This window comes from Aplysia californica, unplaced genomic scaffold (assembly GCF_000002075.1).
Source record: "Aplysia californica isolate F4 #8 unplaced genomic scaffold, AplCal3.0 scaffold00297, whole genome shotgun sequence".
NCBI lineage: Eukaryota > Metazoa > Mollusca > Gastropoda > Aplysiida > Aplysiidae > Aplysia > Aplysia californica.
In genome coordinates this window covers 600,412-626,197 of record NW_004797567.1, presented here as the reverse complement: position 1 = coordinate 626,197, position 25,786 = coordinate 600,412, and the positions used below count along the sequence as shown (strand labels likewise).

Genomic DNA, 25,786 nt, shown 5'->3' with positions numbered 1-25,786 from the left:
AAGGTCATATAAGTGCCGAAGACTTGAGGTGTTACAATGGAGTAACAAACACAAAAAAGAAGGACGGGAGATAAAGATGATAGATGTTTGATAGGAAAGAAGGAGCAAACCACACCATAGCATGCACCAACCACCCACCTCTATCAGTGTGCGCTGCTGGAAAACAAATAAGAGAATACCACCACAGCTAACACAGAGTGGAAGATCACAGATCACAGATCACATTCAAGTCATACTAAAAAAATATGAAAAAAAGAAACCCAAAGTAAGTTCTCGTGGCAAGACGGACCCAAAAACATTATGCCTCTCAACCTGCACCGAGCACAGGGAAGAATCTGGAATGAATGAGAGTCATCTACTATCACAATGGACGTAAAGGTACTGAGGCAGCGTGGTGGAATCAGGCTCTCGTCAAAATAATCAAAGTGCAGAAACTTGCATTTTTCCGCAGGTTTGAGAATTTTTTTCAAATTTTTGTTTTTTGGCTCAACACCTTTCATACCCATTAAAGAACTCATTTCTGTGTAGATTTTTCTGAAAATGTTTCTTAAAGGTACAAAAAATGTAAATGTTCAGTTACCACGGACTCTTCAGCTAAGGAAATAACTAATCTTTGGCGACCATTTTCTCACAAATTTTACCTCTAAAAACAGGTGACCCACAACTCCTTTCTTCACAAATATCTCGACTTGTATTCAAGATAAATGGATATTTTTTTCAACCAAACTAAGACAAGTGAACCAGCTTTAAGATGATACCAATAACTCTACATGCCCAAAATTTGACGAGAGCCTGATTCCACCACGCTGCCTCATATATAATAAAAGATTTACAAAGGAATAGAATCTGTGGGACAAAAACTTCAGCAGTTTTTGAGGACAAAAGCAGTGAGGCTACACAGACTCCCACCCAACTGAATTTCTGTTTCAGATCCGAGGTTTACAATAACAAAGGCCACTTTTTAGAACCACCATTCCATCAATAGCCAGTCTTTTGGGTCTCATTATCTTTCTGATGAACAGATGTGACATTATCATTTCGAAATATACTGGTTTAATTAAAGAAATGCCAAAACTGGCAAAAGTTGACAAAATAAAAAATAGGTGCCCTCATACCCCCCCCCCCCCTCCCCTTTCCACCAAAGAAAGTAATAACATTCTACAATAACATTCTACAACTTGAAAGAAAGCTGTAAGATTTAGGTCACTGCAGATGTTCTACACTGCCAGCAACACGACATATATATATATCTATATATATATATATATATATATATATATATATATCTATATATATATCTATATATATATATATATATCTATATATATATATATATATATATATATATATATATATATATATATATCTCTCTCTATCTATCTATATATCTATACATATATATGTAATTCAGGAGGTGAGTGACTTTGACCCTGCCTGCTACTGCAAAGGCCGACCTGCACTGAAAGGGAGACAACATCCCTTTAGACAATGGATATGCTTAAGTAAAAAAGAAAAAAAAGCATCTCCACATGGGAATTGGTCAAATAAGCACACATCTGCCAAGATCTATGAAAAGCCAAACAAGATGAGGGAGATAGAAAGGTAAGCACAATTGGAAACCAGTCCTAAAACAATTCATGAAACAACACAACATATCGAGTTAGAAGGCAAACACAAGCTCTCTCTCACACACATATATACACACATACATGCACAAAAACAACACATCTACACACCCAAACACACACACACACATACACAAAAAAACAAACAAAATACCCCCTCACACACACACACACACACACACACACACACACACACACACACACACACACACACACACACACACACACATACAGACTTCATACAATCTACGTGCATCATATTAAAATGGGCGGTAGGGAACAATCTTTACAACTAAAATATCTCGAGCAACCAAAAGGGCCTTCAGGTACAATACAGGGCACAGTATAATCATATCTATGTGGGATACAAGATACATTAGTAAGCAAATATCTATTCTCATTCTCAGCACCAGGCTGGTTATCTGTACAAAATCCTGCCACACAGACAGGTACTGAAACGAAAAACAGGCACAAGAATAACATAGCAACAGGATATAATAAGTAATAAGCAATGCACCGAAGTCCCCGTTACGTATAACATAATCGTTTTATTTAAATGAAGCACGACACTCAAAAGCAATTATTGAGGTATACTGATTCAGACTACAAATCATACATGAATAATAACAGGTTATATGATGATACCATGATGAGATAAACATTAATAAAGAATATCAGGGTAGGCTGATCAACGTTATTCACTCATTGGCAGAGCATAAAACTAAACAGTTCTTCCTTCCTTTTTTTAACTCAGTCCTGGCCGTCTCACACACTGTCTAATTACTTCAATATTTGCTGAAGCATCTGGGGGCTAGAAAAGAGACTTGACTTCTTATGTGACAGTATAGCTTTTCGGCAATTGCCGACAACAGGTATCTTTTATCGGAAGTTCAGTCACTAGATGAAGAACTATCAAAATAGATTCACTTGTTCTGATTTAACGACCCATTTAGAGACGTTTCTGTCATTTTTAGATTTTGTACCAAAGAAGGGGCCCGGCATAGTAGGTTTACCCCCCCCCTCCCCCCCCCCACGGAGATAAAGAGTAAAAATGCTGATAATGCATTGTTTGCCCACAGCAAGGATCATCAAAGTTTTTTCATACGATCAACTATGAACCCAAAAGGTGTTCCTTTATGACAACATACAGTCCATCACCTTTGTCACAGATTCCAAAGGCTTGTATTGTAATAAGAATGCAACATACAAACACCCTGACAATGGTTTCCTCAATACCTTACTGCTCTTTGAAATCCCTTGATATACAGACAGGCTGTTGTATAATATGCAATTAAGAAAAATCGAGGAGAAGCTTATGTCGCATATTGGAAAAATATGCAATTAAGACAAATCGAGGAGAAGCTTATGACGCATATTGGAAAATTTAAAAGGTACGAATAAAACGTAACCAACAGCCCCCCAACCAAAAAAAAAAAAAGAAAGAAAAGACCAACAAAACATGAGGAAAATCTCACATTATCTCAGCCATGAAGTATGGGAATGAAATTAGCTGTGACAATCGAGCTTAACCCCTGGACGAGAATAGTCCTTAATGTACAGGTAAGAAAGAGAAGAGACTTGGAGGAGGGGGAGGAATGATGTTACAAAAGTCCAAACAACTCTCAAAGATATGGCAAGGTAAACAGTACGATTGTGACAACTAATGCAATGCCCAGCATAAAACACATGAAATATCTAAGTGCACTTAGCTCATGACAAGAAAGGAGGGGTCGTGGCAGCGAGGCCATAACCAAGTTCAAGGTCAAAATAGTAACAAAACCCACGGGTAGCATTCATAAAGACAAAGCAGATCAGTCCAGATAAAACACCACACGTACGTACCAACATTGCGTATTGCACTTCAAGCACTTTGTAATGATACCAGAAAGTCACTAGAACTGAAAGTCCATCAATCTTTTACGTCTCTTGCAGACTGCATGAGGAAAAAATTATGTACGACATTCAATAGCCAGAAAGGGCTGATAAAAGCCCAGTCCATTAACAGAATTAGGTTAACACTTTCCACCCACGCAGAGGGCACAACACTTATCCCCATGGACCAGGATACAGGTACGGTACACGCTATGTCACATCATCACCGATCGGCGTCCCATGGTGAAAAGGGACGGCTTCTTACCGTCGCCGATCGGCGTCCCGAGGGGGCAAAGTGTTAGGAAATACACGCTACATAATAGTTCAAATCTCGAAACAAAATTTAACAGCAGGAATCACAGCTGTGATGACTCAGAAAACACAGTGTCGAAATGTATAAAAAAATAAGCCAGATGTGACAAAGGTTTCAACACAATCAACGCGTACTGTTCTGAGTACTCTTATAATTTCTAAGACAGGAAAAAAGAGGCAGCAGCTTCATAGAGGCAGTCGGGCCACATGGACAAAAATCCAGACTGAATGTTATTCCAAAGCCATTAAATGTCAGAATTATGTGAATGGCGAAAGCTTCTCAGCAGACAAAATAACTCATTCTTTCAACCTCATCATAGAAAACAATTTCTAACATGTCTAAACCGTATGCTGAAAGTCTGTTAACAAAAATTTATTATAATTATACATGTGACCTCAAGTCAGAAGAAAAAACTAAAACATGTTCCAAAAGCATAGCAATCAGCTAATTGTGGATTGTGGGTGTCGCAAGCAACTAGTTTTTATGGGTTTAAAACGCGTATCTACCCCACCACTTGCAATTTTAAAAAACCATAACGGAACAGCCAAAGAGAAAGTAAAATACAATTTGTCCTAGTCTTATTCGACACAGGCAACTTTGGTTTTTTCATCATAGCCCTCTCTTCACAGTTATCTCATTATTTTACCCGTTTCTGTGCTTTCTGTTATGGTACTCTTTCTTTGTACTTTCATTTATAATATTCTCTTTTACGGTGCTCTTTCTTTGCACTTTCATTTATAATATTCTCTTGTACTGAACTCTTTCTCTGTTCTTTGATTTATAATGTTCTCTTTTCCGATACTCTTACTTTGTACTTTCATTTATAATGTACTCTTTTCCTGTACTCTTTCTCTGTACTTTCATTTATAATATTCTCTTTTACAGTACTTTTTCCTTGTAGGCTCATTTACAGTACTCTATTTTATGGTACTCTCTTTTCAACAGTGTTACTCTCTGTTATACTCGTAGTGCCTCTCTTTCCTTTTACTTTTGTTCATAGTGTTCTCTTTTATTCTACTCTTTCCTAGTTCCCTCAATTTTGGTACTCCGTTTATGGCACTCTCGTTCCTAGTACTGTCATTTATAGTACTCTCTCTCTTTTTATGGTACTTTCTTTCTAAGCACTCTCTTAGCAGGGAGATTTCTTTCATATTAAAGTACACTCTTCATCTTACCCATTTCTCTACACAGTGCAGTTTCACTGTAAAAATCAAAAAAGAAAAAAACATTTCAAGAGAAAGCAAAAGCAGGTCACCTTCATGTCAACTTGCACCAGAAGCTCAGTAGGCCAAGCCATCAATTTGGCAGTTGGCAGAACAACATACGAGATATCACATCAACTCTGCCGTATGCTGACTTTACTTTTCCGATCCAGGCCGTATGCTGACAAAACGCCTTTTTTTCATTTTTGGCGCCAAATGTTTTTACTTGCAAAATCGAAAGCCGGATCAGTTACGCTACTCCTGTGATCACTTCCCGATACCACATACTAAATCTGTAGTACAATGATACTCCAAATCATATGACATAAAACTAAACCCACAAAGAGTCTGTGACCATCTACAATCCTTGCCCTCAAGCACAAGAAGGGAAAGCAAAGGGGCAAAATGACACACCACTCAAGAGTGTTCCCAACTCTGCTTATTCACAGACTAGTAGAAAAAAACCCCACTAGGCCTGCTAAACTTGAAGCTCTTTGAAGAAAAATAAGCAGCTGTCTATTGCACTAAAACTACGTAAGCAAAAAAGAAAAAAACGACCCAAAAAATTATCTGTTCTCGAAATACCAAGCTGAAACATTACAAAGATTTCCGAGGAAGCCATGCCTGTTTGTTAGATTAAAAAAGAGAGAAAGGTAAAAGTATTTTAGTACATCAGAACCACAAAAAATGTAATGGCCCTGACATGGATGGTCTTTATAGTGTAAACCGCAAAAAACTTGGTAAAAAACCACTAGCTCAAGGGTCATGAATTACTTTATCCCTTCACACTTTCCACCCACGCAGTGCGCACTGCACAACACTTATCCCCACAGACCACAATACAGATGCGGTACACGCTACATCTCACCGTCACCGATCGGCGCCCTGAGGGGGCAAAGTACTATAACCATTCCCAAAGTCATGGGAGCCCTGCATTGCTGAAAGCTGCAATGCACCAGGTGTCTCCACCTCAGACAGTCAAGGGTGCGGGCTTGGAGACATTGGTGCTCAGTACATGTTCATGCCGTCATGAAATGTTCGGAGCTAAAGGAATTGGAAAACAACAACAGCAACATGTGGCGTGTCTGGGCAAAGTTAGCCTGGCGGCGTCCATCCCTCTCCAGGATTATATTTCAAGGGTGTGGGGCACAAACTGACAAAGTCTGAGACTCATTCAACAGATCTGTTTAGAGATGTATGCCTTTAAACATGTAGTTGTGTGTGTTTGTGTGTGTGTGTGTGCGTGCACAAGTGTGTGTGTGTGCGTGTGTGTATATCGAATGTGTAAGAGAGCACAAAGCCTCTTTGGCTCTCAAGTGTTGCACCATAACGAAAATTGACAGCTCAATATCAGAATACAGATTGATAATATGTAAATGAACCAACTGTGTATATGAAAACAATGACAATTATGTGTTGAGATTTCCTTACATGGAGCAGCGTTCCTTACACTTTTCATGTAATGGATACCATGAACATGTGTGAAACCATGAAAATAAGAGACTGATTAGAGAGTCATACAGGCGAATTGAGAGAAAAAAACGCCAACTAAAAGAGCTTCGAAATTACATAAAACAAGACAGAATCAACACAATTTTTCTGTCACTTGTATAAAAAAAGCTTTGACCAAGCTAGCAATTTTGTGACCAACACCCTCAATTTGTGGTTATAGAGTCTAAATAAAACGAGTAAAAAAATCCATCTGTCAAAAGCAGCTGATGTAGACAATTAAATTGTGATCAGTGTCAATACGCGAAATAACCACCAAGACAGCCAATTGGGATGAGAATAATAATTAACTCTTGTTACCTGAGGTAAGAAAAATAATAGTTGCCCTTTAGATATAGGTGTGGTTGTGGGTTTGGTCAGTATGGGGTAGTTTTGTTGGTGTGAGGGGTCGGTGTGGGACCGCACAGTCATCAAACGCATGTGGAATGCTCTTATTCTGAGCAAATTTCTTCCAAACATATATCAATATATACACCGAAAGAAATTTCTCAAGGTTATAATTACAAAAATATTTTAAAAAGTGTTTTTCACACAAAACCTTGCTGTATTTACCATATGCTAATTGGCGGGAAACGCCTTGGCAAGCTCCAAACCACAGCTGTTCACCTACAAGTATTTTAAGCCTTGAAAGCAAAATTCTTAAGAAGACAGTACATACTGTTTCATTTTTTAAACAGATTATTCCTATAGTATGTTGACCAAACCTTTCTTGCATTTTTTTCAAAATTTAAAATTTAATTTTCTAAAAAATACCTAAACCACAAGCAACCATTACCACAGATTCCCAAAATTCTGAAAATGTTGGGCTGATTACATCAGAAAAAGCAGGCAAACGATGTGAAGAAAACCAATAACAAGTTCATTATCTTGATCATCAAATGCTAGCAGGTTCATTATTAACTCTTTAACCACCCAGTTTAAAATCATGTTTCATCGTAATTCTCTCGTGTTTGTGGAAATGCGACCCGACATATTACGTTTTAAAAACTGCTTTTTTCGTGTCAAGCTGATCAATAAAGCATTACCTAGACATAGAATTCATTCATCTTTGACTGCGAGTCAAACTAAGGACTTGTCAGCTCATACTTTTTTATATTTGGTCCATACCATAATACAATAATAACTTCCCATCAGACGGTGGTACCGTGCAGCCATGGTTACGGACCTCGACTACCGGACGCTGCCACCGTCCAGACGTGGTTAAAGAGTTAACAGCTGTCACTGGCCTAACCTATTTCTAAGTTCCCCATTCTGTGTACACAGTACCAACAAAAAAAACCCCAAAGGAACAGAAATCATCCTGCAAAACTCCAAAAAGTAAGTCCATATAAATGGGCTTCAAATCAAGTCCAATATAATAATATACTATCAAAGAACTTCCTCAGTCCACATAAATGGGCTTCAACTAGAGTCCAATATAATAGTATTATAGTATCAAAGAACTTCCTCGAAAGATATTATTCCACGCATATTGAAGAGTGTAGGAGTCGATCAGGGTAACAGGAGATTCGGTGTCTTTGTGGTGGAAACTGCCTCAGAACAGGTGAACAAATGACATGCGGGCAAAGCCCGGGTCCTTGCGAGCCTCCCAGTACTTCTTGTCGTACTCAAAGGCCTCGGTCTTCCCAGCATCCAGCAACTTCTTCCTGGAGAAACAAACACAGACAAAAAATGCATGGGAGATAATCAGGAAAATGGTGAAAAGGTATGGGTTGAACTTTTTAACTCTTTAAGCCCCGAATGTTTTCCACCGTTTCCCGGAGATTTTTACCTCAGTCACCTAAACCTGGTGCAGTATGTCTCATTATAACCCAAAAGCTTGCCTCCAACTTCTAAATAGCGGATACAAAGGCTTAGTCATTACCAAAAAAAACTTGGTACGGAATAGTTCTGAAAAACAAGAAGAAACTAGCACTAAATAAAACAAAACAGTTGTCACTAGTACTGGACGCTCCCAGCGTCCGACGGGGATCAAAGAGTTAACGCCTCTATCAATGGCATTAGGTTATTTAAGGGGCACGACCTCTGAGTTAAACATCCATCTCCGAAAGGATCAAGCCAAATGGAATGGGAATTTCATGTAAAGTGCCTTTCCCAAGGAGACAACGTCAGACAGAGAAGACCATCATGAGCAACTTTGTCCAAACATTGCCTTTAGTTTGGATGGATTTGGGGGGGGGGGGGGAACACATATTTTTTTCCCTCTCCTAAAAGTATGGGAACAGCGATTTAGATGTTGTTATCAATCCAGTAAGGATTTAGATGTAATGATAGTTCATCAATGTCAGTCATGAAGACTTTATCTGTAAAATTAATTATTACAGAACCACACTGTATTTATTGAAAGCATTACTTTAGCATAAAGCCAGCAGTAACTTCTTTATTGACAAGGCATCTAAATGAATGGTTTCTAAAGTGTGTCTTTGAGCAACACACGCTGACCCCAGCTAAAAAATTACATTCTGCCCCACTGTTGTAACCAGTAGTGATGTGTTTGTATTGTCAGTACTATGGTAGTATAGAACAAGTCACGTTGCTTAATAATAATAATAATAAATAGCATTTGTATAGCGCATATCCCCGCTCAACAGCAGGCTCTATGCGCTTTACACTATATTATTACCCCAGCAGACCATAGAACACTCCGAAACATTCTCAGCTTCCGCGGAAGCATACAGTGCAAGCTGTGGATTTCACGCGCTTAAACACTATCAAACTGACAATACCTTTCTCGGTCTATAGCTGGGTACCCATTTCCACCTGGGTGAAGTGAGGAAAATTTGTGCAAAGTGCCTTTCCCAAGGACACAACGTCGGGCCCCTGACGGGATTTGAACCCACGACCTTACGGTTGCGAGTCCGAGAGCCTAACCACTAGGCCACAGGCGCCATATGCTTTAATCTTTACATTTATTCATAGACACATAGTACAGCAATAGATCTTGTCATTGTGTTAGTGTTGTAGCACCTGGTAAATGGCAGCTTGCACCATATGCTTCCAAGGAAGATGAGATTGCTTCAGAACACTATCAGGTCTACTTGGGTATTGTAATAACTTAGATTTGTAAAGCACATAGAGCTTAATGCTGAGTGGAAATTTGTGCTATACAAAAGCTATGAAAAAGCTGTTCATTAAAATTGCATCTCAAACTTCCCTAAGGGGATGAGTAAGAAGAATGTAAAGGTCCAGTATGTCTCCCTTTAAAAAATAGCTCAAAACAGTCTTTGTACATGACTTCAGGGCAACCTGCCCTATGTCGGCCCCACAGATAGAGGAGACCTGTTTTAGTTTTAGTAAGAGTTTTACAGCACTTGCAACACAATAAGGTCATATGAGCGCCAGAAGATTAGAGGTGTTACCAGAGAGTAACAAACACAAAAAAGGAGGAGAGATAAGGATGATAGATGTTTCATAGGAAAAAAGGAGCAGACCACACCAAAGCACCCACCAACCACCCACAGTGGAGACTAGGGATGTATGTACATTGTCATACACGTTTCACATGGAGGAGACCTTAACTTGATCTTTACCAGTGACAATGGTACATAGAGAGGTCGAGAAGCAGAAGAGAGTACACCGTAACCCTATCCGTACGCCCTGGGGTCATTTTGTACCCCCGGTTTGTATTCTTCACATTTTAGAATACTTCAAATACGAAGACCTCTTTGAAACTTTCAGTAATTCTCAAAAAATCATTTTAACAGACTGCTATGCAAAGCGTACGGATCGGATTAATGAGTAAATTTTCTCTTTGGAAAGTGGGGGCACAGAGTTCCCCACGTCGTATGGATATGATAGTAAAACACGACGTACGGATAGGGTTAAAAAAACTTACTTGAACCACATGGGTTGGGGGTCTTCTCCACTGCCCTCCTTGATCTTCCGTCGTTCTCTTTGTGCATTCTCCAGTCTGTTTTTCTCCGCCTCGGCCTCTGTGATCTTTCCTTCCTCCAGCAGTCTGCAGTCAGAGAGCAACAAGTTTGTTTGTGGTAAAAAAAAATAATTTAATAACTACAAGTTGACATCAAACAACACTGAAAATCAAACCAAAGATACATATGAAGACTAAAGGGAATAAACGACGATAGTCACAAACTGGAAATTGTGAGGGTGCCAATTTAAAAAGCTTGTGGACTCATAACTTCATATTTGTTTGACTGGTGTTTTATTGTTAAGAGTTGTTGAGAGAGAAATCTAACAACAATAATCAACCAACAGTTGAACAGAAATACAGTTATGATTGAACAAGCATTCAGAATTGGCACACTCCCGATTTTCAGTTTGTGACTACCGTCGTTTTTCACCTGTAGTCTTCATATATAAAAGTATAGCGCAGCTGACTAGTACATGTAATGTGACATTAGCAGATAACTTGCGACAATCTATCACAACAGCACATGGTAAATTTTAAAAGTGGCTAATTTTTTTTAATACACAAAAGAAACCACATCTTAATTTTGCTCTCTCTCTCTCCCTCTCCCTCTCCCTCTCCCTCTCCCTCTCCCTCTCTCTCTCTCTCTCTCTCTCTCTCTCTCTCTCCACCGACAACTGACCTTTGGTCCGGCCTGAACCGAGAGTCTGTGGGCGGCAAGTACTTGGACATGTCCGGATCCAGTTCGTTGAGCTCTATTGCGAACCGGGTGAACCCATAGTACAGCTCGTGGTTCTCGGGCATTGCTCCTGTGAGAAAACAGTGGCACGTTAGTTACTCTGAGAGGTGGCGTGACCTATCCTCAGTGGCATGTTACTCTACTCGGTTGCCTAGTGGTTAGGCTCTTGGACTCGCAACTGTACTCATTACCGTTGAAATTGCAGGGAATAAATGTTTTTCTTACACAAATGGATGTCTTGGACAATGTCATTTTGATATAAGAAAATACAAGGAAAGAAGAGGGAAGTTGTTGTTTGAATAGGTGACTGTTTTGGACACGTTTCCCCTAAAAGCAGTACAATTCCAACAGAGAGAATACTTGAGCGTCTCTAAACACTGATTGTTTGTTTGTTTGTTTGAGTAGGTGTTTTACAGAACTATCGACTCAGTTTTGGTTAGTAAACAATGAGCACAGTCAATCAACACGTGGAAAACATGATAAAAACTGAATGCTGGGGGGATTTTGCTTTCTTTGATTTTGTTATCATATATTCATTCATACAGCAGGAGTCCTAGTTTTAATTTAACTTAATATTTCCAAACGCAAGGAAATGAAACAAAAGCCCATGAAAACAAAAAGGGAGGCTGAAAAAAAATGAAATATACAAATCCTCAATTAACTGTCAGAACTATTGTTTCGAAGCTGAAAACATTCTGTCATAAGTAGAAAATGCTCTGACCAAACAAAATATCAAATGGGCAAAAAAAAACCAATGAAAAGCAGAGAGACATACTTGCAAGGAATAACTCCTGCCACATTTCCATTTTACGTGAGTCTGCCTTCCTTCAAAATGACCTATTTGCTCACACGTACAAGAACACAACAACCAACCAGCTGTTAACTAGCACGATCAGCAGGCAGATCGTTTCATGGATCCTGGAGAAGAGTGAGGAGCATGCAGCTATGGCCATGTGCCACCTGCAAAGATGCCTATCCTTCAACCAGGTAAGTAAGTAAGTAAACACAACATCCCAACCATCCAGCTCACCTGGCCGCCAGATACACCGAGCAGAGGAGGCGTGGCCGCAGAAAAACGCTTCATTCCACTTGCCAAATAGGTTGTGAACGACCTTCCCTTCTGCTGTCTGGATACTGCCAAACACTTCGTAGCGTTTGGGGGACCGGTGGTTCGAACCCTGAGAGGCAATTGCATGTTTTAATTCAGATTTGACACACCAAGCAGGGATGATTTGTGAAAGACAAAGAAAGAGATAGAGAGAGAGAGAGAGAGAGAGAGAGAGAGAGAGAGAGAGAGAGAGAGAGAGAGAGAGAGAGAGAGAGAGAGAGAGAAAGAGAGAGAGAGGGGGAGGGAGGGAGAGAGAGAGAGAGAGAAAGAGAGAGAGAGAGAGAGAGAGTAAGAGAGTGGAGTATAGCGGAGTGTGAGTGTGTGTGTGTGTGTGTGTGTGTGTGTGTGTGAGTGTGTGTGTGTGTGTGTGTGTGTGTGTGTGTGTGTGTGTGTGTACGTGTGTGTGTGTGGCGGGAGCGGAACAACAGTCCCGATTGCGGGGGGGTGGGGGGGCTATGAAACTCACACTACCTGCATGTCTTCATAAGAAATTAACAACACTTATGGAAACTGGGTCCAGGTTTAAGCAGTTCAAGAAAGCACAACACCATCTAATAATTATTTTACCTTTCTTTTCTTTTCCATGAAAGTTACAAAATCGAAACCTTGGCAAAGGATATATTCTAGAAAACATATATTTAAACATTTCTTACCCCAACAAACTTTTCTTCATTTTGTTCAACAATGATCAGGTTTTTCTCCGTTGTGGCACCACAATCATCAAAAGATCTTTTTCCAAGGTATTAATCAAGACCAGCTTGTCTTGAGCCAATTTCATCTGTTCTCCTTTCTGTCTATGATGTCCTCATTACTTAGTTGAAAAGCCAAACTTCTTCTAGACATACCTTTTAGTTTTAGTTTTAGTAAGTGTTTTACGACACTTGCAACACAATAAGGTCATATAAGTGCCGAAGCTTAGAGGTGTTACAAGAGAGTAACAAACACAAAAAAGAAGGAGGGGAGATAAGGACGATAGATGTTTAACGGGAAAGAAGGAGCAAACCACACCTGAGCACCCGCCAACCAACCACTTAGTAAGAGTTTTACGGCACTTGGAACACAATAAGGTCATAGAAGTGCCGAAGATTAAAGGTGTTACAAGGGAGTAACAAACACAAAATAGAAGGAGGGGAGATAAAGACGATAAATGTTTGATAGGAAAGAAGGAGCAAAGCACACCAGAGCACCCGCCACCCACCCACAGACATACCTTTGTGAACGTGAGTTTACAGACAATGTTGTTGTTGGTGATGGTCATCTCTCCGTACTGGTCAGCCCACCGCTGCCCACCCAGCAAGTTGTGAACACACGTGGTCACCTTGTTCCATTTGTAGTGGTCGCGATACCTGACGGGATATATCAGAAAGAGTGTAGTTGGTTAAAAAAAACCCAACCCAAACCAAATATATAAATTTGGGAAACAAAAGTCAGTATGTATTTTTTTAAAAGTTTTAGTAGAGGTTTTACGGCGCTCGCAACTGCATACGGTCATATGAGCGCCAGAAGATTAGAGGTGTTACAAGAGAGTAACAAACATAAAAAAGAAGAAGGGGAGATAAGGACGATAGATGTTTGACAGGAAAGAAGAAGCAAACCATATCAGAGCACCCGTCAATAAAAAATGGAGAAATGGTATGGGTTTAACGCCCCTATCAACACTAATAGGTTATTTATGAGGCCTCCTAGTTTAATGTCCGTCTCCAAAAGGACCAAGCCAAGTGAAAAATTCGTGTAAAGTGCCTTTCCCAAGGACACAACGTCGGACCGAACTGAGGCTCGAACCCCCAAACCCGCAATCTCACGATTAAGAGTCCGGCAGCCTAACTACTAAGCCACCGAAGCCACAAGCAGACACATGATCAGACTGTGAGACTCACTTCGGCAAGATGACATGAACATGTCCCAGTGGCTGGATCTCCATCGACTTTCCCCAGAACTTTGTCTTCATTCTTACGTCTGCAAACAAAACAAAACAATAAAATATTTCAGAGAAAAAAAAATAAAAATGTCTAAGTCTGATATAACAAGCATAACAAGAAAAGTGTTAGATTGGAACCCACAGGGTAAAAGATCAAGGGGAAGACCTCGTGGAACCTGGAGAAGAGTCATGGAAATGGATGTACAGAAAAGAGGGAAGACATGGAGTGACATCAAGTGACTAGCCCAGGATAGAAAAAGGTGGACAGTGTTTGTTCGTGGCCTATATCCTGACCCAGGGAGAGAAAGGCAATGATGATGATGATGAAGTCTGATATCTGTTCTTAGTTTCATTTTTAGTATGACTTATAAGGCACTTGCTACACAATTCATTCATATACCTCAGAAAAGAAGGAGAGGAGATTATGTCTGATATTTAATATCTGTGAAGAAAACTATCATTACCATGCTATGACAATGGTTTTTGTAGCTTTAGTTAAGAGTTTTACGGAACTTGCAACACAATAAGGTCAGATTAGTGCCGAAAATTAGAGGTGTTACAAGAGAGTAAAAAAGACAAAAAAGAAGGAGGGGAGATAGAGACGATAGATGTTTGATAGGAAAGAAAGAGCAAACCACACCAGAGCACCCGCCAACCACCCATTACGACAATGGCACAAGTCTGACTTCAGACAAAATGAAATAGACCCATCATGGCCTTATGCTTATTGATATGTCCTACCTCCACGCACAACTAAAAAATCAGACTAATGCGTTCACTTGTCATCTCAATATCTTTATACGCCTGCGAGTTGAGGACACTAACAACAGAATTAGAGAAAAAGATTCAGACCACAGAGATGAGATGTTACCGCAGACTCCTTGACATCTCGTACAAAGACCATGTTTCAAATGCTGAGGTACAAAAGAGAATCACCAACGCAGTGGGGCAGTATGAAGATCTACTGACCACAGTGAAGAGAGGAAAATTAAAATGGTAAGGGCAAGTCACAAGATCCACAAGACTTGCCAAAACAATCCTGCAAGGAACCGTACAAGGAAAGAGAAAGGAGGGAAGGCAGAGAAGGAGATGCGAGGACAACATCACAGAGTGGACAGGAAAGACGATGGGTGACAATCTGAGGAAAGCAGAGGACAAAAATAGATGGCGAGAGCTGGTTTTAAGATGCAGTGGTGCCCCCACGGTTGCCCCAACCACGGGGGATAGAAGAAGACCTCCACGTCATGAAAGAGTACAAATGCACAAACAAATTTCCAAGATTTGACAAAAAAATAATCGTGAGAAATCATCGTGGCCTAATTTAAAAAACGACATGAAATATGGAAGGCTTTTTGGTTTTTTTTTTTTTTTTCTTAATTCAATAGAAAATATTAAAAATAACTGAGACCATTCACTTTGAAGATATGCACAACAACTAGACCAAGTGACTCTCGACATATTGAGAAAATCTGTCACCATGTCAAAACAGACACAAGAACTTTACAACAGCTGACAAAAAGAAATTTATTTTACAATCTATGAAACTTGAAACAATGGGTGAAAGGGCATTTGAATACCTAGGCCCTAAGATCTGGAATGCTTTACAAAGTACTTTAAGAGAGATCAAATCTTCTGATTCATTCAAATGTCAGCTGAAGTCATTTCTGTTTTTAAATTAATAAGATGGATATTTGGAATAATTTTCTTTAGTCAGAACACAACATTTTATGTTACTGTTGTACGTTGTACTGTATTGTAAAGCGCTCAGAGCCTGTGTACTTTAATCGGGGTTGAGAGCAATATAAATGTCATTTATTATTATTATTATTATGAACAATTTTCTTTTGTAATCCTGCCTGAGCATACCTTGCCACAAGGTGAAGTTTCTCGAATCGCAATGGCACGCTGTGACGGGGGGATGGTGGCTAACCTGTGGATAGACACAAACGTACATATTTGAGGATTCGTGGTGAGAGCAGGCGCTCGTCAAGATAATGAAGTAAAAAAAATCAGCATTTTTCAGCCAGTTGGGACATTATTTTCGAATTTTTGTTTTTTTTGGCTCAACACCTTGTAAGTCCATTAAAAAAACCCTGTATGTGTGGATTTTATGGAAAATGTTAGTTAAAGGTACAGACAGTGTAAATTTGCACTTTCCAAGGACTCTAAAGTTATGGAAGTCACCAAACTTTGGCGGCCATTTTCTTGCTAATTTTACTTCTGAAACAAGACAACCCAACTTCCTTCAAAAGCAAATACCTCAATTGCAATTCAAGATCAATGGATATCTTATTCATCGAAAGCAAGGCAAATGAATAACCTTTAAGATGACACCAGTAACTCCATATGCCAAAAAATTGACGAGCGCCTGATTCCACTGGGTCGTGACACATACAGACTTGTCTTCACAAATCACAAACGAGACAGCAACATTCATCTCTTCAAGCAGCCCACAGAGAAAATTCAGTTGTGTCCTTAACTCTGTACCAATAAAACTCATAGCAGATGCATCAGAAACAAGATCAGTATCATTTAAAAGTTAGACAACTGCTATCATTGACTAATTTCTTCTCGCTTCTACTTCCTCATTCATCATGATTAGCTACATAGGCTGACCAGGGTCAATACACAGTGTAAACTTAGCTTCACATCATCAATGCCTTTCACCCCTGGCAGGGTATAGGCCACATACAAGCTCCTTTCATTTATCTCTGTCTTGAGCCATCCTTCCAAGCTCGTTCTAAGTGAGCTTCATTTCTCTCATGTCCCTTTCCACGCATCGCCTCTATGTTTCCCGTGGCCTACCCCTGCCTCGTGCTCCTTGTGGGTTCCTCTGCAGTGACTGTCTTGAGATGTTTCCGCAGAGCTTTCTTAAGGTGAGTCCTATCCATCGCCACTTTCTTAGTCCTATTTCTACTTCTATATCCTTTTGTCCTGTCCTTTCCCACAGCTCTTCATTTCTTATTCTATCCTGCCACTTAATTCTTAGAATACTCCTCATACAATTAGCTTCACAGCTGAGATACAAATATTTATCTCCATCTATTCAAAATACATAACAGATTTGACCAAGGTATTTTGTGAGTGGTATTGGTTAAAATGATTATGTCCAGAATTACTCGAATACAGCTTATCATGTGGCAGACCCACTTGCGCTGTATGAATCATGGGACTAAAGTAAGTTGGTGTATGGGTTATAAACACCCCTTTCAACACTTAGGTTATTCAAGAGGTGGGACCTCCAAATTTTAAGTTCAACCACTGATAGGATGGAGCAAAATGGATTGAGAGCCTTGAAAACTCCACAAAACCAGCGGAGTTCAACAAGAATGACCAATTGGTGATTCAAACCAGGGTCATCCACACATTTTATAGATTAGTAAATTATTAATCTATCAACGTAGCTGTCCTCTTCCCCTCTCTACCTTTTGACCTCCTTCTTTTGCAACAGATATATGAATACTCGAATTGACGGTTAATGCTGTCTTAAAAGTCTAGTGCTTTACTACAGGCTTTGATTGTTCATGCACAGCATCGCAAACAATTTCCACAAGAACAAATGATTGCTTTTAAGCACAAGGGGGCTATCCCGAAAAAAGCTGTATGGAGAAAATCGAAGGTCAAGTTTTTGCCCCTTGTTCAGTGTCTTTAAAAGACAAGGAGACTTTTCTCTATAACCAAACAAATATACACACAAACAAAACCAAACTTTTTCTATAGGTTGCCCACTTTTGGTGTAAGTCAAGATTTCTGAAAAACCCCGAAATCTCGGTTAGCCCGTTTGTCTTTAAAAGAGACCCAATGAAAGTCTCTTTTTTATTTTACTCTTTCTTCACTTTCTTTGTGCTAGTACAGACCTGCTCAGCAATGAACCTCCAGCCTTTGTCCTCTCGTATACACTCATATGTCTCTCCCAGCAGAGGGTTGAACGGCTTATGTCCCTCCCGGTAGTAGGAGCTGGCATAGCCACTAACAGCATAGGCAGCAACATAGATCTGGGAACAGCATAACAGGCATTTGTGAGAGAGAGTTTGAGTTCGTTAAGTTCTAGTAAGAGTTTTTCACTTGCAACACAATAAGGTCATATAAGTGTCAAAGATTAGAGGTGTTACAAGAAAGTAACAAACACAAAAAAGAAGGAGGAGAGATAAAGACGATAGATGTTCGATAGGAAAGAAGGAGCAAACCACACCAGAACACCCACCAACCACCGACGGAAAGAGAGTTCGAGTTCATGTGTAGCACATCGATGCAAAAACTGTCTTTTAGAGCTGGGGGATGAAGTAAAACAGGTAAACAGAAACAAGGCGGTAGAGCAAAGAAGTAGACGCAACAGGTGGTGTCCTAAAACAACCAGCTCAGGAAGAAGTACATGTAGTGTATAGTAAATCTTTGGCACTCATGTCTGATGTACAGAAAAGTGGGAAGACATGGAATAACATCAAGAGCCTAGCCTAGGACAGAGAAAGGTGAAGACTGTTTGTCCGTGGCCTATACCCTGGTGCAGGGTAAGAAAGTGTTTGTCCATGGTCTATACCCTGGTGCAGAGTGAGAAAGTGTTTGTCCGTGGCCTATACCCTGGTGCAGGGTAAGAAAGTGTTTGTCCGTGGCCTATACCCTGGTGCAGGGTAAGAAAGGTAATGATGATGATGATGACTCATGACTTGAAATTCAACATAAATTTCATCATACAACAAATACCGACTAACCCTTAGACCTGTATGTTTTGTTGTATATCGTAAAAACACATATATAAAATTTGATGTTGTGGCCCTCTGCTGAGAAGACATTATTTATAATCAACGTGATAGTGAAACTTTTTTTTTTCTCCAAAAAACAAATGTGGGATTGAAAAAAAAGACAACAAGTAAACGCCATGTTTCCACTCACCATTCGTTCATAGGGGTCATCGTAATCAGCAGCTTTGTCCAGCAGTTCACTGTACTCCAGCTCCTCACACAGACGCTGGCCACAGCACAGAAAAACACAAAGTGGACTGGTCAGTATCATATTATGAAGAAGAAATCAGGAAATTCAAAAAAAGGACATTACAGGAAAGATGTGTTGTCCTTCCAATATTATATCCTTGTTTCCCAAACTTTGTGTTCAAGTTTCATAAATTCAGAATGAAATGATATGTGAGGCAGCGTGGTGAATTCAGGCACTCGTCAAAATACAGAAATCAAAGAAACAGGCATTTTTCCGCCAGTTTGGAAATTTTTATCAAATTTTTATTTTTGGCCTAACCTCTTTTATGTCCATATTATTATAAAAGCACATTTCTGTGTGAATTTTACTGAAAAACATTGATTGAAGGCACAAAGTATGTAATTTTTCTGTTTTCAAGGACTCTTTAGCTATAAGAGATACCAAACTTCGGCAGTCATCTTCTCGCAATTTCACTATTGAAATCAGGGGACCTCACTTCCTTCAATCGCAAATATCTTCAGAGAGTAACAAACACAAAAAAGAAGGAGGGGGGATAGAGAAGATAGATTTTTTATAGGAAAGAAGGAGCAAACCACACCAGAGCACCGGCCAACCACCCATGCTCATAATCTTTGCTTTCCATGACAATTCTTCACCTCTGTACACAGGACCAGTGTTTTGTTCAGTCCTTTGACTATGCAGGTAAAGAAAAATATCAGACAAATGAAAATGTCTTGGGGAGGCAAATACTCACACTTTGCACATTTCTGTTGTGGTTGTTTGTATTTAGGTGTGAGCATATGTGCACAGAGAGATATGTGCGAGTACAAATAGAGATTTGAGTGCTGTGGAGAGGGGGGAAGGACGGGGGGGGGGGGAGGAGGTGAGGAGGGAGAGGGGGAGAGAGAAGAGACTGTGGAAGAAAGACAGAGGAGGGACAGGGGGGAGGGGGGGAGAGAGAGAGAGAGAGAGAGAGAGAGAGAGAGAGAGAGAGAGAGAGAGAGAGAGAGAGAGAGAGAGAGAGAGAGAGAGAGAGAGAGAGAGAAAGAGAAAGAGAGAGACAGGGAGAAAGAAGAAATTACCTATCCAAGTATTTTAACAGTGAACAACTGTGAATAAGTGCAATTATCTCTTTCACTGTCATTTAGCTGACAGAAAAAATTCACATGAGAATAACAAAATTTCTTCTCACTTTTACCTAATGCAAAAGAAGTATTACGCTTAGAGTACGTCTCCTTATCTGAGCTGAGCCTTGTGGGTCACAATCTGTACGTTAAATTGCTTCTGTATCTGTTGTAACGGAAAGTGAACGTCAAGGCAGGGTGTCTATATTCTTTCAACATCTGCGTCTGACGGATCAACAGCAACTTGTCTTGTGAGAAAATAAACTCCAACACAGAAGAACTTAATATCTTTAAGAACTTTTATCTTATCTATCAATAACTGAAAAGACCCAGCAATAATTAGCAAAGAACAATCGCAGAGAGTTCTGGAAGCTCAATGCCCTTTACATAGGAATACTTCTAGTACGAAGATCTCTTTAAAAATCGCAGAGAGGGAATGACAATCATTAGCTGTGGGCTCACCAAAAGATCCAGCAATAATTAACAAAGAACAATGGCAGAGAGAAAATGACAATCCTTCGGCGTGGGCTCACCTGTAACATACTGAGCGGCTCATTGAGAGTGACCGGCATGGAGATCTTGGTGAGGTCTTTGCCGATGTTTCGGTACAGCAGGTTCCACAGGCTCACATCTGGGCTCTCAGGCTTGGGCACCGGCAGCTTCGTCCGCCGACCCGTGGCGCAGATGGACTGCGACACCATTTCTGGTACCAAAGAAAAAATCATGAGAGAAAATAACTTCCTCTTCATGGTTCCCTTAACACTATCTGTATGCCCTGGGATCATTTTGTAACCCCCCGGGATGTATTCTCCACACTTTAGAATAATAATAATAATAATAATAATAATAATAATAATATATAACATTTGCATAGTGCATTTCAAAAAATAGAAGCTCAATGCCCTTTACATAGGAATACTTCTAGTACAAAGATCTCTTTAAAAAACTTTCAGTGTTTCTCAAAAAATCATTTTGACAGGCTGCTGTGCAAAGTGTAGGGATCAGAGATCGGATTAACGAGTAAATTTTCTCTTTGAAAGTGATGGCACAGAGTTTCCCACGTCGCATGGATACAATAATAAAACATGACCTACGGATAGGGTTAAGGGGAAATTGAGCATTCTTATGCACTTCTTCGATTAAAAGCCCTTTAACCACCTCACAAAGGGAATGGTGGAGGAGCGGTTAGTGCGCTCGTCTCTGAAGTGGAAAGTCCGGGTTCGAGCCTCAGTTCGGAAACGCATTTTTTCGTCCCCTCCTGCCCACCCAGCAGTAAAGGATATCTGACTTTGAGTTGGGAAAGTAAAGGCAGCGTGGAAAGGAACTGGCCACCCTACCACAATATGCCAACGGCCTAGGAAGTCTCACTAACAAGGCAATCCCCAATGTCCGGATCGGATGCGGGAATAACTTTACTTTTTAAAATAATTTCACACAGAAAATTGCCCCTGCCAAACACACTAACATTACTCCATTCTACACCTAACAGATGCCTGTCGGTAGCATGGCTGTCGCACCTTTACCAGTCAGCAGTGAGATTTTGAGTTTTAGAGCGTTTTAGAGCAGTTTAACTAATAATTCAATTTTACAAAAGAATTTAAAACTACTTGCTCAAAAATTATTGCGTTGTATTACATACATGAGAAATGTGGACATATGCTCATATCTTAGACATACACAAGTAAGTGCGAACATACCCACAAATAGCTCTATTGCCTAGCACAAAAGACACAAAGACATCAAGACAGGGCCATAAACCACACAAAGACACACCTGAAACTCCACCAGTGTTGTAGTCGGTGTCATTGCCGTCTTCAGAAATTTCACTCGACACTTCTTCATCCGAGGGCTGGCAAAAGGAAAACACCACAATAGGATTTACTCTTGAAAATTAAACGTCAAGTGGTGAAAAACTTATCTTTGATCGAACATAAAAACTTAGAAGATTACACAAAACAGAAAATGATTTAGAAGAGTTATTCTGTCTTTCTGTATGTCTGTCAGTATGTCTTTGTTTGTCTTGTCAATCAGTCAGTCAACCCTTCCCTCTCTCTCTCCATTGCTCTCTCTCCCTCCCTCTCTCTCCGCGCGCTCTCTCTCTCTCTCTCTGTCTTTCTTTCTCGCACTGTCTTTCTTTCTCACAATGTCTTTCTTTCTTTCTCCTTCTCTCATCTATCTCTATTTCATTGATCAATATCTCTTTCTCTCTCTCTCTGTCGCTATCTCCGTTTTCTTTCTCACCGTCTTTCTTTCCCTTGTAGTCTCTCTCTCTCTCTCTCTCTCTCTCTCTCTCTCTCTCTCTCTCTCTCTCTCATCTATCTATCTCTGAGAGGAGACAGACACCCCTTCCATTTCATAACACCCACCTCCGAGGAAGATTCGCTAATCGTCTCGATATTGTCCTCAGCGTCGTAGTACTCCGACATGGAGAAACTATCCAGCGAGAGGCTCTGTGCCAGGTTGGCCTTGTCCTGGTTCAGCCTCATGGAGGGCAGTGGCGACATGAGAGCGCTGGCGGCAGTGGCCGTCGGCACCATCTCCGGCAAGACAGAGTCTGCGTGAATCCTGGCAAGACGCGACCGTAACTCGACGTTCTGTTTCTGAGTCTGGAAAACACAAATGGTAGGTTCATGGTTTTAGTTTTAGTAGAGGTTTTACGGTGCTCGCAAGTGCATAAGGTTATACGAGCGCAAGAAGATTAGAGGTGTTACAAGACAGTAACAAACATAAAAAAAAGAAGGAGTGGAGATAAGGACGATAAATGTTTCATAGGAAAGAAGAAGCAAACCACACCAGAGCACCCGCCAACCACCCACAAATTGTAGGTTCAGGTTTTGAATAAAACATAAGCACATCGATACAACAATGACCATTTAGTTCATTAAAAAGTGAAAGAAAGGCAGAAAAAACAGAAAGAAAGGAAAACAAAAAATGTAAGTTTAGGTTTGAACCAACCATAAGCTCATCGATACAACAATGGTCATCTAATTCGTGAAAAAATGAAAGACAGACAGACACAGAAACAGCAAAGAATGTAAAGAAGTAGGACCTGCCTATGGTGCTCTCTGCCCACATAATATAGTTTAATAAATTTTGATACTTTGATTAAATAATAAAATCATCTAAATCAGACGTGTTCTTCAAAAACTTAATCTAATCTAATTTGAAAAAAAATGTTTTTTAGTTAACCCATCAGTACGTCGTGTTTTACTATCACATCCATATGGCATGGGGAACTTTGTGCCACCACTTCCAAAGAGGAAATTTACTCTTTAATCCGATCCACACACTTTGCATGGCATTCTGTCAAAATAATTTTTTGAGAAAAGAGATCTTCTCTTAAATTAATTTCAAGGACCCAGTTCCACTATCTGTGGCGTCGGTGGCCTAGTGGTTAGGCTCTCGGACTCGCAACCGTAAGGTCGTGGGTTCGAATCCCGTCAGGGACCCGACGTTGTGTCCTTGGGAAAGGCACTTTACACGAATTTTCCTCACTTCACCCAGGTGGGAATGAGTACCTGGCTATAGACAGCGAAAGATCTTGTCAGTTTGTTAGTGTTTGAGCGCTTAATCAGCTGCTTGCACTGTATGCTTCCCGGGAAGCTGAGAATGTTTCAGAGTGTTCTATGGTCTACCGGGGTAATAATATAGTGTAAAGCGCATAGAGCCTGCTGCTGAGCGGGGATATGCGTCATACAAATGCTATTTATCTGAGGGCTGAGTGGCTCAAAAGTGTCAAGTGTTTGTCTGTAGCTTTTAGATGGGTTGTCAAGGGCACACACCCCAAAGACAGAAGGGAAACAAAAGTTGGCCCGCAGTACTTTAAAACTATTCTTAGTACATATGTGTCAAGACGCCGTGGAATCAGGCGCTTGTCAATTTTTGGGCATATGGAGTTATTGGTATCATCTGAAAGCTGATTTATTTGCCTTGCTTCCAATGAAATAAATATCCATCTATCTTGAATAGAACTCAAGATATTTGTGATTGAAGGGAAGTGAGGTCACCTGGTTTCAGTGGTGAAATTAGCAAGAAAACGGCTGCCAAAGTTTGGTACCTCCAATAGTTAAAGAGTCCTTGAAAACAGAAAAATGACACATTATGTGCCTTTAATCAATGTTTTTCAGTAAGAGTCACATGGAAATGTGCTTTTATATGGACTTTAAAGAAGTTGAGCCAAAAAATAAAAATTCGATAAAAATTTCCAAATGACTCTTACTCCAATTTCTGTATTTTGACGAGCGCCTGATTTCACCATGCTGCCTCACATATACATGCAGACTGCTGCTTTTTAAAAGTTTTTTAATGACCCACAGACTGAACTGAGCAACCATTATAGACCATAAACATTGTAATTAGCAAGACACCATTGATTCCAGCTCGACACACTGAGTTCTCACCTCCAACAAAGAATGTTTGAGAGCTGAGATCTGCTGTCCTTGACCCGCCTCTCCGTCCTGGTCGAGAATATTCCGGAGACGCTCCCGCTCCGATTCCATCAAGGATGCCAGGTCCTTCAGCTTCGTGTGCACTGGACTCAGACAAACGTAACAACTCATTAGTACAGACGTAAACAGCTGGACACAGGACAGAGTAACAACTTAATAGTACAGGTGTGAACAAAGCAGGAATCAGACAAAGGGAACAACTTAATGGTACAGGTGTGAGAGAAGCTGGACACTGGACATAGTAACAACTCAATAGTACAGGTGTTTTAGTTTTAGTAAAAGTTTTACGGCACTTGCAACACAATAAGGTCATATAAGTGCCGAAGATTAGAGGTGTTACAAGAGAGTAACAAACACAAAAAAGAAGGAGGGGAGATAGATTTTTTATAGGAAAGAAGGAGCAAACCACACAAGGGCACCCACCAACCACCCACTCTTGTCTGTCAATGTCTGATAATGACCAGTGCATCTGCAGAAGAAATAAGAATAAAGACTACTTGTGGCTTTTGCTGTGGCAGAGACCAACTCTGGAAGAGAAGAGTTTGCCACATTTTGAGCATTATCAACCCTTTATTTCATGCAAGCTGCTCCCAGCTGTTCCCGGTTGTAACCGCTATGCTGGTCATCTGGTGGCAGCGATTCAGCCAATTCTTTTATGGCCGGCCACATCGACATCAAATTAGTTTTCAGCAATTGCTAAAAACAGGTCTCTTTTACCGGACTTCTGTTACTGGACAAAGAATGATCCAATTAGGTTTATTCATTTTGATTTAATGAACAATTTTGTGATGAATATGTCACATTTAGATTTTGAACCAAAAGAGGGCCCAAGCATAGATGGTTTACCATCCTCCGAGATAAAGGGTTAATCTACATTTCCACCTTTGGATTTGTGCACTTTGTGGGCTTCTGTTATTCAGTCCAGAAAAACTCCAGCACACCAGTTGGCCAACATTTCAACAGTCCTGGTCACAATGGTACCTCCGATTTGCAGCTTCAGTGAATTGAAATAGTCCAATATCCTACTAAAGAAAAACTTAACCAAAGAGGATCAATGTGGATTTGGAACTTGGGGTCTCACAAAATTCTCACTGGCCTTAACATCGACGAGCCCCATTTTAAGGACCT

General features: G+C 40.2%; 1 protein-coding gene across 1 annotated transcript in view; it reads right to left on the bottom strand.

Annotated features, from left to right (window-relative positions):
* Window positions 1-4,508: 4,508 nt before the first annotated feature.
* LOC101858115 (oxysterol-binding protein-related protein 6) overlaps window positions 4,509-25,786 on the bottom strand; it is a gene marked incomplete in the record, with an annotated part of 164,943 nt that continues 143,665 nt past the window's right edge. The window contains 13 exon segments of the mRNA XM_035970632.1: window positions 4,509-8,167; window positions 10,357-10,479; window positions 11,075-11,201; window positions 12,162-12,309; window positions 13,450-13,585; window positions 14,117-14,195; window positions 16,024-16,087; window positions 18,015-18,152; window positions 19,048-19,122; window positions 20,744-20,913; window positions 21,984-22,059; window positions 22,577-22,816; window positions 24,611-24,741. Of these exon segments, the coding sequence (XP_035826525.1) occupies window positions 8,056-8,167; window positions 10,357-10,479; window positions 11,075-11,201; window positions 12,162-12,309; window positions 13,450-13,585; window positions 14,117-14,195; window positions 16,024-16,087; window positions 18,015-18,152; window positions 19,048-19,122; window positions 20,744-20,913; window positions 21,984-22,059; window positions 22,577-22,816; window positions 24,611-24,741 (1,619 nt within the window).